Here is a 14,782-nt window from a genome sequence, read left to right as displayed (position 1 = left end):
CAAACGGGTTAGTGGAACGTTTCCACCGCCATCTGAAATCAGATGGCCTGCCTGAAGGGTCCTAACTGGGTGACGAACTGCCTTGGGTCCTGCTTGGCATACGCACTGCCCCCAAGGAAGACCTCCATGCTTTGTCAGCTGAACTTGTGTACGGGGCGCCCCTGGTCGTCCCAGAGGATTTCATACCCGCCCTTCGGGACCAAGGGGAACAACCCACGGCAGTCCTGCAAAGACTTGGCCCCGATTCCCACTTTGTGGCACGGTCAAGCCCCATCCTGTAAGCCCAAAGAACTACGAGACTGTGTTTGTTTTCGTTTGCAGGGGCACACCTCGGGCACCGTTGCAACGACCACATGAGGGGCCGTTCCGAGTCATCAGGAATAATGGATCCACCTTTATTTTGGACATTGGGGGCAAGGAACAGGTCTTCACGACGGACCGCCTCAAATCGGCCCATTTAGATCTACAACAACCAGTTGAGGTTCCAGCACCGCGACGCAGAGTCCAACCTCCTAAGCAACGGCTAACACAGCCGGTGGACCTTGGGGACCGTATCGCCGGTTCTGGGGAGGGGGTTGTGTAGCGACTCACCATCCAAGCAAGCGAACTGGCTCGGCGGTCGGGTCGCGTGTCGTCGGAGCGGCGAGGCCCAAGATGGCAGTGGGCCTTCGTCTTCCCCGAGCGACACGGAGAACCCGCGCGCAGGAAAGATTTGATGACGTAGCATATACGTCATTGCCGTTTTGAGTAGGCGGGAACAGGCTCTCTTAAAAGGCCCACGCAAGGTGGGAAAATAAACCAGTTCTTGTTCTGAAACCCTTCGACTAGTGTCTTGTTTTTCACATCGCGGTAGCAGCCGCTACATCTTGATAATTATAAATGAATTCCTATGGCATTGGCTACATAATTTCCTTAATACACATACAGAAGCAACCATTCTGAATGTTACCACATGACAATGTCTAAGAAGCAAAAGAAATTCCATTAATCTAGAAATTCAAGAGAGTCAAGGGGGCAGCAGTGAGTGTAGTTGCTATTACTAAGGAGAAGGTGCTTGGGAAACTGAAGGGTCTGAAGGTGGATAAGTCACTTGGACTGGATGGACTGCACCCCAGGGTTCTGAAAGAGGTAGCTGAAGAGATACTGGAGACAGTAGTAGTGATCTTTCAAGAATCACTAGATTCAGGAATGGTTTCACAGGACTGGAAAAAATCACAAATGTTACTTCACTCAGAAAATTATAGGCCAGTTAGCCTGACCTCAGTGGTTGGTAAGATGTTAGAGGCCATTATTAAGGATGAGGTTTCGGGGTGCTTGGAAGCACATTATAAAATAGGCCGAAGTCAGCATAGTTTCCTTATAGGGAGATCTTGCCTGACAAATCCGTTGGAATTCTTTGAGGAAGTAACCAGCCGGATAGACAAAGGACATATTCAGAAGGCCTTTGACAAGGTGCAGCATGTGAGGCTGCTAAACAAGATAGAAGCCCATGGTATTACAGGAAAGGTACTAGTATGGATAGATTGGCTGACTGACAGAAACCAAAGAGTGGGAATAAAGGGGGCCTTTCCTGGTTGGCTGCCTGTGACCTGTGGTGTTCCGCAAGAGTCAGTGTTGGGTCCGTTACTTTTGGTGTTCTATGTTAGTGATCTGGATGATGGAATTGACGGCTTTGTGGCCAAGTTTGCAGATAATACAAAGATAGGTGGAGGGGCAGGAGATTTTGAGGAAGCAGGGAGTCTGTAGAAGAACTTGGACAGGCTGGGAGAATGGGCAAAGAAGTGGCAAATGGAACACAGTGTAGGGAAGTGTATGGTCGTGCACTTTGGTAGAAGGAATAAAGGCACAGATTATTTTCTAAACGGGGAGCGAATTCAGAAATCAGAGGTGCATGGGGACTTGGGAGTCCTAGTGCAGGATTCCCTAAAGATTAAATTGCAGGTTGAGTCGGTAGTAAGGAAGGCAAATGCAATGTTAGCAATCATTTCGAGAAGACTAGAATATAAAAGCAAGGATGCAATGCTGAGGCTTTATAAGACATTGGTCTGACCACATTTGGAGTATTGTGAGCAGTTTTGGGCCCCATACCCAAAGAAGGATGTGCTGGCATGAGGGTCCAGAGGAAGTTTACGAGAATGATCCCAGGTACGAAAGGGTTAACACACGAGAAGTGTTTGATGGCTCTGGGCCTGTACTTGCTGGAGTTTAGAAGGATGAAGGGGGAATCTCATTGAAACCTACCGAATATTGAAAAGCTTGGATAGAGTGGATGGAGATGATGTTTCCATTAGTGGGAGAGCCTAGGACCAGAGTGCACAGCCTCAGAGTAGGACATCCCTTTGGAACAGAGATGAGGAGGAATTTCTTTAGCCAGAGGGTGGTGAATCTGTGGAATTCATTGCCACAGACGGCTGTGGAGGTCAAGTCATTAGATATGTTTGAAGCGGAGGTTGATAGGTAGCGTAGCGGTTAGCGCGACACTGTTACAGCACCAGCGATCGGGGTTCGATTCCCGTCGCTGTCTGTAAGGAGTTTGTACATTCTCCCATGTCTGCGTGGGTTTCCTCCGGGTGTCCCGGTTTCCTCCCACATTGCAAAAGACGTACGGGTAAGTTAATTTGGGTTTAAAATGGGCGGCGCGGACTCGTTGGGCCGGAAGGGCCTGTTACCACGCTGTAAATAAAACTTAATTTAAAATTTAATTAGTGAGGGCATCAAAGGTTATGGGGAAGAAGGCAAGAGAACGGGATCAAGAGGGAAAAATGAAATCAATCACAGTCGAATGGCGGAGCAGACTGGATGGGCCAAATGGCCTAATTCTGCTATGTCCTGTGGTCTTACCTCTGGATACATGAAACAAGATATTGGACACTAATACCTTAACATTTACTCTCAGTGGTACATTCAAAATACATATTTTGTTTCAATATGAAATAAAGAAACATTTCCCAATAGAAGTTGATCCAACTAAATGTTTCAATTTCCTTTTCATTTGTTGATTTTTTTGGGATGCTAGCATCACTGAGAAAGTCAGCATTTATTGTCCATTTCCATGTTCCCTCAAGAAGGTGGTGGTAATTTCGTTCTTGAACAGTTACAATTCTGGTGAAGATACTCGCATAATACTGCTGGGCAGGAAGTTTCAGGAATTAGATTGAATGACAAAGAAGGAAGGGCACTATTTTTCTATGTCAGAATGGTGTGCATCTTGGAGAACAATCGTTCAGCTGTTAGTGTTCCCATGTACCTGTTGTCCTCATAGTAGCCAAGGTGAGTAATGCAGCACATTTTGTAGATGGTACACATTGCAGCCCCAGTGTGCTGGTGGTTCAGGGAATGAATGTTTGGTGATAAATGTTTGGTGAAGGATGCCATTGTGCTACGTCAGAGCAGCACTCAACTAGCATTGGAAATTATGCCATCACGCTTCCAATTTGTGCTTTGTTGATGGAAAGGTTTTGGGCTGTCAAAAGGTGAGCCTCTCGCTGCAGAATATTCAGTCTCTTGTCCTGTTCTAGTAGTCATAATGCGGAAGTAAAGTGTTAAAAACTGCAACCATACCTATAGCTGATAGAAAAAAATACCTCGCAAGCAAGAGCACGTAAGGTGCTGACTCAATGGATAAGGTGTTAATTGCTGTGTCCGGAGCCTTGGTGGCAGGCCAATATACTAGACGATAAGGGTGGTAGGTGTAATAAACTGACTGGAGGAAGCTTGTTTTAAACAATGAGGGTGAGACCTGTCTTTGAATCTCTTGATTATAACTCAATTATGTTGGACAATAGGTGCGATGTCTGTCTTTGGTTCTCTGAGGTCTGAACGAAACTCGTGGAGCCGAATTCATTAAGTGTGTGTGACAATCTCTGTCTAAATCACTGTCTGCTGCTTTGGACTGCGGAGAGTTCCGATAAAGACTCTGCATGAGAGTTTGAGGAGAATTCTCCCACAGTATACTGCTAATAAACGCGATTTATCGAATCAACCTTGTGGAGCTGTGCTATTTGCAGCGGACCGAAGTGGGAACTCAAAATCGGGACAACAACAACATTTATGTGGCTGGTCAGTGAATTTCTGGTAAATAGTGAACATGAATACAAATTAAGAGTAGCAGTCGGCCATTAGGCTCCTCGAACCTGCTCCGCCATTTGTTAAGATCATGGCTGGTCTGATTGTAACCTCAACTTCACATTCTCCCCTACCCCTGGCAACTTTCAACACCTTGCTTGTCAACTTTGGTTTCACTGCTCATTGAGGAAGAGATTTCCAAAGACACACAATGATCAGAGAAAAAAAATTATCTCACCTCAGTCTTACATTCAAACTGTAGCCCCTAGTTCTAGATTCTCCCAAAGAGGAAACATCCTCCCCACAGCCACCCCAGCAAGACTCCCCAGGAGCTTATATGTTTCAATCAAGTCCCCTCTCACTCTTCTAAACTCCAGCAAGTACAAACCTAGTCTGACAAACTTTTCCTCATAACATAACCTTCTCATTCCAGACATTTCATCTTGTAAACCTTCTCTGACTGCTTCCACCACATTAGCATCTTTCCTTAAATAAGGGACTTACACTTGAAACACTACTCCACGTGTGGTCTCACCAATGCACTTTTATATATATAAAATACACACACACACATATATATAATATGAAGCACAACCGTCCTTCTTTTGTATTCAGTTCAGCTAGCAATACACAACAACATTCTGTTAGCTCTCTTAACTACCTGTATACTGGCCTCTTATGAATCATGGACAAGACCACCCAGATCCCTCAGCATCTCAGAGTTCTGCAATCTCTCTCCATTTAAAAAAAATGCTTCTTTGTTACTTCTTCTGCCAAAATAGACAATTTCACACATACCATTTGCCAGATCTTTACCCTCCCCCACTTTTCCATACCTCTTTGTTGCCTCCTGATGTCCTCTTCACAATTTACGTTCTTATCTAACTTTGTATCATCAGCAAATTTATCAAACATACCGTTGGACCCCTCATCCAAGTCATTTATATAAACTGTAAAAACTTGAGGCTTCATCAATGATTTCCATGGTGCATCACTTATTATATCTTGCCAAATAGAAAAGATGACACATTTATACCTAGCCTCCGTTTCCCATTAGCAAGCCTATCATCCATCCATGCCAATGTGTTACTGCTCTCTCTGGCAACTTTATTAGTCTTTTCCTTGGATTACAGGAAAAATTAAAGATAGTAAATCTATGGAAGAATCACGTTTCCTGCCTCGGCCTTTGCAAGTCATATATTATTTCATTAAATAATAAGCATAGTTCGTTCACCATTTTACATTTTCATGTAGTTTCCCCAATATTCACAGCTAACCGGCACCTCACATTTTCAAAGCTTCATTCATTGAGACTGATTGTTGAGGAGTACCTGCTCCATCTGTTGCAAGCAGTTTTTCCTGCTAAGGACACATGTAGTTCTCTGTCACAGCTTCACCAGATCGGCATCTCATTTTCCGGCAAGCCTGGTGCTACTCCTGACATGCCCTTCTGTACTCACTATTGAATCGGGATTGATCCACTGGCTTGACAATAACAGCAGAGTACGGTACTTTCCAAGAAGCCTTGAGACATTTTTGCAGTGCATCTTGCAAATGGTACTTCTTATTCTTAGTTCATCTCTCTGGACTCCACTTTATGGGCTCTACTTTACTAGGAGTTTGAGGAGATTTGGTATGTCACCAAAAACGCTTACAAATTTCTATAGATGTATGGTGGAGAGCATTCTGACTGGTTGCATCGCAGCCTGGTATGGAGCCTCCAATGCACAGGATCACAAGAGGCTGCAGAGGGTTGTAGACTCAGCCAGCTCCATCACAGGCAGAACTCTCCCCACCATCGAGGACATCTTCAGGAGGCGGTGCCTCAAGGAGGCAGCATTCATCAACAAGAATCCTCACCATCCGGGACATGCCATCTTCTCGCTACTACCATCAGGAAGGCGGTACAGGAGCCTGAAGACCAAAACTCAATAATTCAGGAACAGCTTCTTCCCCTTCACCATCAGATTTCTGAACAATCTATGAACACTGCCTCATTATTCCTTTTTTATTTTGCACTATTTATTTTTGTAATTTATAGATTTGTACTGCTGCCACAAAAGAACAAATTTCACGTCATATGTCTGTGACAATAAATCTGATTCTGAGGTGAGTGAAGGTGGCCAATCTGGGATCCACAGACTTTTCCACAGGCTGAGCAGGTGCACAATTTGAGAGGTGGTGCATTCCATCTACATGAAAAACACTATGATGCTGGAGGAACTCAGCAGGCCAGGCAGCATCCGTGGAGAAAAGCAGGCGGTCAACATTTCGGGTCAGGACCTCAACAGTACAGCTAGCAGGCCAAAGATGGAGAGAGCAAATTTTTAAGCTGCAGGGAGCATTTTTTGTTAAACATAAACGATTGGGTGCCAAGCAACTGCTTTGATCTGAAAGACGCACGCCTTTTAATCTTTTTGGAGCTGCACTTACTCATGCATTCCATCTGCAGCTTACTCAGGCTTTTTATGTGCTCCTGACGCATGGCTTCAAGGTTCTCAACAGAATAACGTTCTCCAGTTTTAGCAGCCATGGGCCAGAGATTTCCAGGAGTCAACTGGGACTTTGCATTACTTCAGGGAGATTTGAGCACATCCTTGAAACATCTGGTGTTCAGCTAATGATCTCTTCCCATGACAAAGCTCCAGAATAATGTGTCTGTTTTGAGCATATGAACGATGTAGCTTGCTGAACCTAACCCAATGAGAATAAACCAGACCTCAACAGTACAGCTAGCATGCCAAAGATGGAGAGAGCAAATTTTTTTTTAAGGTGCAGGGAGCATTTTTTTTAACTTAAACGATTGGGTGCCAAGCAACTGCTTTGATCTGAAAGGTGCACATCTTTTAATCTTTTTGAAGCTGCACTTACTCATGCAGGTGAAGAATAGGCCATCAGACTACTGACTTTTGACTTGGTGGAAAGGCTCTCAGAAATCATGAGGCAAATCATTTACCACAGCTGCTGATCTGCTCAAATAGCTATAATATTCATGTGTCCAATTGACTTAAGTACCTGGTCAGTAGGGGGAATTGGTGATGGTAATGCATTTTTTGTTACATTCATTCATGGTTTGCAGCCTTCATGGGCAAGACCCAGCCTTTACTGCCTGTCCTTAAATGCCTTCACATGCTGATCAACTTCACTGCTGTATTTAATCTACTTATCACAGAATTGTTATAGCACGGAAGGAAGACATTCAACCCATCATTCCTACGTAGCTGTCTACTAGAGCGACTCACTAGTTCAGCATGACATCCCTGCTTTTGTACTCTATACCTCTAATAATAAAGCCTAGAATTGCATCTGTCTTATTGACCACTTTCAATGAGTTGTGTATTGAAACTCCCAAGTCCCTCTGCTCTGCGACCCTTTTAGAAAAGTATCCATCATACTATGAAAATCAAAAAAACTGCAGATGCTGGAAATTCAAAATAAAAACACTGAAAGAAAAACAGATTACATTTCAGGTCCGGGACCCTTAATCAGATCTGATCTGATGAAGAACCTGCTGAGTGTTTCCAGCATTTATGCTATTTTGCCTCCCTTCATTCTTCTCAAAGTGCATTACCACACACTTCTCCAGATTAAATGTCATCTGCCACTCCTCTGTCCATCCTACTTCCTGTATGCAGTTATGATTTATCAATATCCAATTTGCGGTTTACAATACCACCAAGTAAAAATTTCAACCGAAGGCTCTACTATCTCTAGCCGCTTCTTTAAAACTCTCAGGCACATGCCATCAGGACCTGGCAACTTGTCTGATTTTAGCCCCATTAGTTTTCCAAATATCATGTCCCTCATGATAATGATTGTTTTCATATTCTCTCAATAAATATTCTCCTTCCTTATTAACTTCGTAGTCTTTCACTGCTGGTTCTTGTAAAATTTCCAGGCCTCTAGTCTACTACTAGCCCTTGCCACCTTTTATGCTCTAGCCATTGATTTAATAGTTTCATGCACCTCCTTTATTAACCACAGAAGGTTTACCTTTCTCCTAGGATCTCTCTTTCTAATTCAAACTAGCCATTTAAATGTCCACCACTGCTCACCCACTGACCTACCCTTAGCCTACTTATCCAGTTCACTTCAGACATCTCAACATTCCCTTATGTGGACATGGGTTATGGACCCAGGTATTCAACCTCAAATGCATCCAGAATTCTACCATGTTGTAATCATTACTCCCTAGGGGGATCCTTAACCACAACATCTCTTATTCATACTACCTCTCTATGCATGATCAAATCTAAAATAGCATGTTCCCAGGTAGTTCTGTAACATACTGCTCTGAGAAATAGCTCTTTACGCACTCTATAAATTCCTCTTCCACAGTACCCCTGCCAGTTTGATTAGGCACCGAGATTAAAATCACCTATGATAATTATTTCTTGCATACCTTTGACATTTCCCCATTTATGCTTTGTCCTACCAAGAAGCAACAACTTGGGGGCCTATAGACTACTCCCCCCCACCCCCCATATTTTCTTTCCCCTGCTATTCATTATTTCCATCTAAACCAATTTCATGTCACTATCCACTACGTCTATATCTCGACTCAGCACTGTGCTGATTTTTTTTCTTGATTAACAAAGCTATCCAACTCATTCCCTTTTTGCCTATTCTTTCGAAACCTTGAAAAACCTGGAATATTGAGTTCCCAGTCTTGATCATCCTGCAACCATTTCTCTCTAATGTTTATATCTTATTAGTTGTGTAGTCATCTCATCTATCTAGTTATTGGAATGTGCATAGCATTTGTAAGGAGTCTTGAGCTTCGACTAACTCTGGGTTTATTTTCTGCCACACACCTTTGCTTATATTTTCGGCACCTTCCTGTCATGTTCTGATTTTCACTATACCCCTCACAATCCTGTACCAATACTTTCGCTGTTTTATTATGTAGTAAACTTTCCATCACTAAAACCCACTACTTTAATTTGTTTTTTTCTATTTATGTGATTCGCCAGATTGGGTCCAGCATGGTTCATGGGAGAATCACACAAACAGTAGTCTGGAATGAGCTGCCAGACAAGGTGCCGGTGGCAGAAACAGTAATAACATTTAAGAGCCACCTTGACGATACTTGAATGAACAGAGCATACTGGGATATGGAATTAACGCAAGGCAAGTGGGATTAGAATAAATGGGCATGATGATTGGCATGGATGCAGTGGACTAAAGGGCCTGATTCTTTGCTGTGCAACTCTAATATCCAATGAGGGACATAGTTACAGTATTATGGTCAGTCACTTAAAACTGAGGTGCATGGGAACAACTTCTTGTCGGGGGTTGTGAATCTCTGGAATTCTCTACTGCAAAGGGTTACAGAGGCCAGATCATTGGGAATATTTAAAGAGGAAGTAGATAATTTTTTGAAAGGTCTGGGAATTGAAGACAATAGGAAAATGGCATAGAAGAGGAGACAAGGCTTGGGGCAGATCAGCCACGATTATTTTAAATGGCGGGTCAGGCTTGAGGGATCAAGTGACCCACTCCTGCTCCTTTTTTCTTATGTTTATGTTTTTTTAAGTTTCCGTCATCAGCAAACTTAGAAATTCTACCTTACAACCCCAAGTCCAGGTCACTAAATGAAAAAAAAATCAAACAAAAGTGCAGAGACTGAAATTCTGAAATAAAAACAGAAAATGCTGGAAACACTCAGCAGGTCACTGTGCAGCAATGGAAAGAGAAGGAGAGTTAATATTTCAAATGTTTCTCTTTCCACAGATGCTGAGTGTTTTTAGCATTTTTGGTTTTTATTCTAGATCCAAAAAGGCAATGGCCCTGACATGGATCTCTGGGGAATGCCACAAATCACCTTCTGTCAGAACAAAAAAAAAACCATTCAGTACAACTTCTGTTGACTGTTACTTAGCCAACTTCATATCCACATCATCAATGTCCAAGTGCTTCAGTTTTACTGATAAGCCTGTTATGCAACAGTTAAGTAAAGTCCACATATACATTAACTGCATTATCCTCAACAATATCAGTTAGAATTTTTTGATGAACTCTCACTTTGGTTAAACATGATTTGCCCTTAAATCCATACTGTCTTGTGTTAATTAACTAAGTTTCCACCAGGTGACTATTGATTCTATCCCAGCTCCATGTTTCTGAAAGCTTTCCTGCCACCAAGGTTAAACTGACTGATTTACCCTTACTCCCCCTTTTTGAAGAGTCTGGAACTCTTCAGTCCTCTGCCACGAACTCCATATCCAAAGAGCATTGAAGAATTATGGTCAGTGCCCCTGCACTTCTCTCAGAATCCAGGAGACATCTCAACCAGCCCTGCTGATTTACCTATTTTTAAGTTCAGCTCCGTGCCATCAATTTTTAATGTGTCCACCATCTCAATTGTCTCCTACTTCACTAACACTTCAGAAGCACCCTCTCTCCTAGTGAAGACAAAAAATGCAAACTACTCTTTCCATACCTTACACACCCCACTTCTTCACATACTATCTTTTTACTATTTATATGCTCATACAGCACCACTGAATTTTCATTCATGATGGCAAATAATCTTTTCTTATAGATTCTTTTATTTTAGTTTTCACTTTCCCTCTCTTTTGTTCTCAACCTAGATCGGACTAGTATTTACAATTCAATAATTGCCAGAAAAAGCTTTCTTTGCTTTATCATCCACGGAAATCTGGACTTGTACTTCCTTTGCACCTCATGGGAATATGCCTCAATTGTATCTGAACCATCTATTCCTTAAAATCAGCCCACTGTTCTGCTATGGTTTTCCTTGTCAACTTTTTACCTGGGCCAGATCTACTTTCATCCCAGTAAAATTTGCTTTACCCTAATTAATTATTTTTACTTTAGGTTTCTCCTCCTAACCTAAATCTTATGATGTTATGATCCCTTTCTCCTAAATATTCTCCTCCTAAAACTTGATACACTTGACCCATCTCATTCTCCAAAATCAGATCTTGCATACCTCCTTCCTTGTTGGAGCAGAAACACACTGCCTTAAAAATTATCCTGGACACAATTTAGAAACTCTTCAACCTCTCTGCCCTTAATGTTATTGATATCTAAGTTTACACTGGGAATAATTAACGTCACCTATTATAAGAACCCTGTAGTTTTTGTACTTCTGTAATCTTCCTTCATGTTTGTTTCATTACATATCCCACTAATTGGTGATATACAAAATACACCCAGCAGTGCAATTTCTCAGATTTAACCAAACAGATTCTATCTGAGCCACCCACTCTCTCCAGCACTGTAATACTCTCATTAATAAACACTGCTACTCTTCATCCTTTCTTCCCTACTCTTCCCAAGCACTGTGTTTCCAGGAAAATTCCTAGCCCTGTCTGCTCCTTTTTGAAGCAAGTTTGTGTTATTGTCACATCATATTCTCAGATAAATATCTGTCCCTGTTGCTCCAGACATTCACAAACATGCATGGTAAACTAAATTTAGTTTTATCATTTCCATTTTAATTGATCTGTGTAAAATCCTTTTGCTGATGTAATCCAGTATGAATTACTTCCCCATTTTGTTTTGCATTTTTGCCTTTAATTTTTTATCATTTGACCATATCATTTCTCCATAGCTCTACAAGTTCACACCACCATACTCTCTTAGTTACATTCTTAATCATTTTGGTAGTAAATTCATTTTCACAACTTCTCTTTCCACCATAACATAATTATTCTACACTGCATTTCCCTCCATAAACACTTCAACTTTTCTCCGCTCCTTTGGAGATCCCTGACTGTTGTACATATCTACACTCGTGTTTCTTGATTCAATATACTGATAATTCCATGTTAACAAAAATACTGCTGGTGCATCATTGAAGTAAAATTGCATTTGATGAGGTCTAGTTACATCTGACCAGTTGTGCAGATGATTGGATCATCCATCAATCAAGTTTGGTGTCCATAATGCTGTCAAAGTTACAAATTGATTTTCTTAATAATTTATACTGTTCCACCTCCAACTGGTTGGCTGACACAGTGTTTTCAATAAGTAGTCTGTTGACAATAATACACCCCATGACATTGTGCCAATTCAACCCTGCTTTCATCTAAACCAGTCTTGAGAATCAGATGGCAATTGAGACATTAATTATTTTAGTGATTATAAAAGAAAGTAAACCACCAACATCATCTTCGACCAAAAAAGTTTTTGTGCGGTGGTTGACAAAGCATAGGATGAAATATGATTTTGATTGCAAGATGATAGCGAATGAAGGCTAAGTATGACCTGAGCTCTTAACAAAATATACAGCATTCCTCTATAAGTCATCGAGCACAGAACCGGCTCCTTCAGCCCATTACATCAGTGCCCATCTTTTTGCCCAGCTACACTAATCCCTTTGCCCACATTAGGACCATATCCCTCTATGCCTTACCCATTTAAGTGTTTGTCTAAATGCCTTTTAAAGGTAGTAACTGTATCGATTCCACCACCTCCTTTGGCAGGGCATTCCAGTTATCTGTGGAAAAAAAACTTACCCCTCATATACCTTTAAAACTGCCACCTCTCACCCTAAACCTTCTTGTTTTTGATAACCCTACAAAGAGAAAAAAGATTTTGTCTATTTATCCATCTATGCTTTTCATAATCTTATCAGATCACCCCTCAGCCTCCTTCACTCCAGGGAAAACATAGCCTATACAATCTCTCCCCATAACTAAAGTTCTCTGATCCAGGCAACATCCTGGTGAATCTCCTCTGCACTGTCTCCAGCGTAATCACATCGTTCCTGTGTGGCAACCAGAACTGCACACAATGCTCCAAGTGTGGCCTAACTAGTGTTTTGTAAAGTTGTGACATAATATCACTACTCCTGTATTCTATGCCTTGAATTCTGAAAGGCAAGAATGCCATATGCCTTCTTCACTACCCTATCCCCGTGAGTTGCTACTTTCAGGTTACTATGGATTTGGACCTCAATGTCTCTCTGTTCATCAATATTCCTTTGTGCCCTACCATTTACTGTTAATGTCCCACCCCTATTTGACTTCCCAAATGCATCACGTTACACTTGTTAGGTATAAATTCCATCTGCCAATGCTCTGCCAAACTTTCTAATTGATCTGTGTCCTGCTGTACCCTTATACAACCTTCCTTGCTATTCACAACACTGCCAATTTGTGTGTCATCCTCAGACTTACATCATACCTTCTACATTCACTTCCAAGCCATTAATATAAAACACAAACATTAAAGGTCCCAGCAGTGATTCTCATGATATACCACTAGTCACAGACTTCCAATCAAAATCCTTTAACCACTACTCTAGAGTGTTGGATCAAATTAGCCAGCTGACCCCGGACCTTCTGAACCAGTCAACCAAACAGGACCTTGTCAAATGCCTTATTAAAGTTAACATTGAAAAATCTACTGCCCTGCCTTCATCAATTGCCTTAGTTACCTCCTCAAAAAGCACAATCAAGTTTGTGAGACAGGATTTCCCCCCCAACAAAACTACATCGACTTTCCCAAATCAGTCCCTGCCTTTTCAAATGAACATACACGCTGTCACTTTTAATTTTTTCCAGTAATTTCCCTACCACTGACACAAGGCTCAGCAGCTTCTAGATAACTGGCTTATCTCTGCTGCCATTCTTAAAGAAAGGAACAACATTAGACTTCTGGTACCTTACCTGCAGCTAACGAATATGCAAAAATCTGTCAGGACCCCATCAATCTTCTCCCTTGTTTCCCATAGCATTCTGGGATGGATCTCACTCGTCCCCAGAGATTTAGCCAGCTTTATGTGTACCAAGACATCCAACATCCTGCCTTCTTAACACCAACTTGCTCCAGACAATCAACATATCCTTCCCTTAGCTCAGCATCCTCCACGTCTTTCTCCTTGGTAAATATAGAGGAGAAGTATTTATCTAGGACCTCATCCACATCTCCTGGCTCCACACACGCAGGGATCTACTCTTTCCCTGGCTACCCACTTGCTCCTAATATACTTTTAGAATTATGTAAGATTCTCCTCAATCTAAACTGCCAAGCATAGTTCATGGTCTCGTTATGCTCTCCTAATTTCCTTTTTCAGTACTGTCCTACATATTCAAGGGACTGTCCTGTTGTACATGTAGCTGTAGGCAACATGTAACCATATAGGACTCATATCCTATACGTCTTAACCATATAAAAGACCGTTTGCAATGCAGTATCTTGCATGTTTATTCCTCCACCGGTGTAAAGAGCTTCACATTCAACCAGGATCCCTCATCGCACCGCGTCCCTGCCGCCGCCGATCCCGGCCCGGGTTTACAGCTGAGCTCACACGCGCTCCGCGTTGGGTTGGTTTCGCCTTGACGACGAACAGTATTTTGTCAATGCCTCTGTGCCAACATTGTCACCAGCAGTGAGTCTTTCTTACCCGGGTTTCCCTCCACCACCAGCCGCTCCTTTGGCTTTTTTCGACGAATCTTCCTCGAACACGCTGAACAGATCGTCGCCAAAGGCATCCGCCATCTCGGCCGGTGGACCCACGCGTCCCACAATCCTTTGAGTCCAGAAGGGTGGCCGGAAAGAAACAAAATAAACTGCGCGTTGCGACTTCCAGCGCAACGCCTGTTACAATTCACTGACAGATTTATTTCCAAAAACGAATGATGCAGATGCGGGAAATCTTCGATGAAGCAGAGAATCATATATGTTAAGGCACTGAAGGCCATTAGATCCATTATGGTTCCCTGTCTAACCAGAAACTTACAAT

The 14,782-nt window shown here is 42.2% G+C and overlaps 1 protein-coding gene across 1 annotated transcript in view; it reads right to left on the bottom strand.

The window, feature by feature from the left end:
- Nucleotides 1-14,553, bottom strand: part of mtrex (Mtr4 exosome RNA helicase) — a 98,868-nt gene extending 84,315 nt beyond the window's left edge. The window contains 1 exon segment of the mRNA XM_052036933.1: nucleotides 14,444-14,553. Within this exon segment, the coding sequence (XP_051892893.1) occupies nucleotides 14,444-14,538 (95 nt within the window). The 5' untranslated portion in view covers nucleotides 14,539-14,553.
- Nucleotides 14,554-14,782: the final 229 nt, after the last annotated feature.

This window comes from Pristis pectinata, chromosome 2 (assembly GCF_009764475.1).
Source record: "Pristis pectinata isolate sPriPec2 chromosome 2, sPriPec2.1.pri, whole genome shotgun sequence".
Taxonomy (NCBI): Eukaryota; Metazoa; Chordata; class Chondrichthyes; order Rhinopristiformes; family Pristidae; genus Pristis; species Pristis pectinata.
The sequence above is the reverse complement of the archived record's forward strand: the minus strand, read 5'-3'. Positions and strand labels throughout refer to the sequence as shown.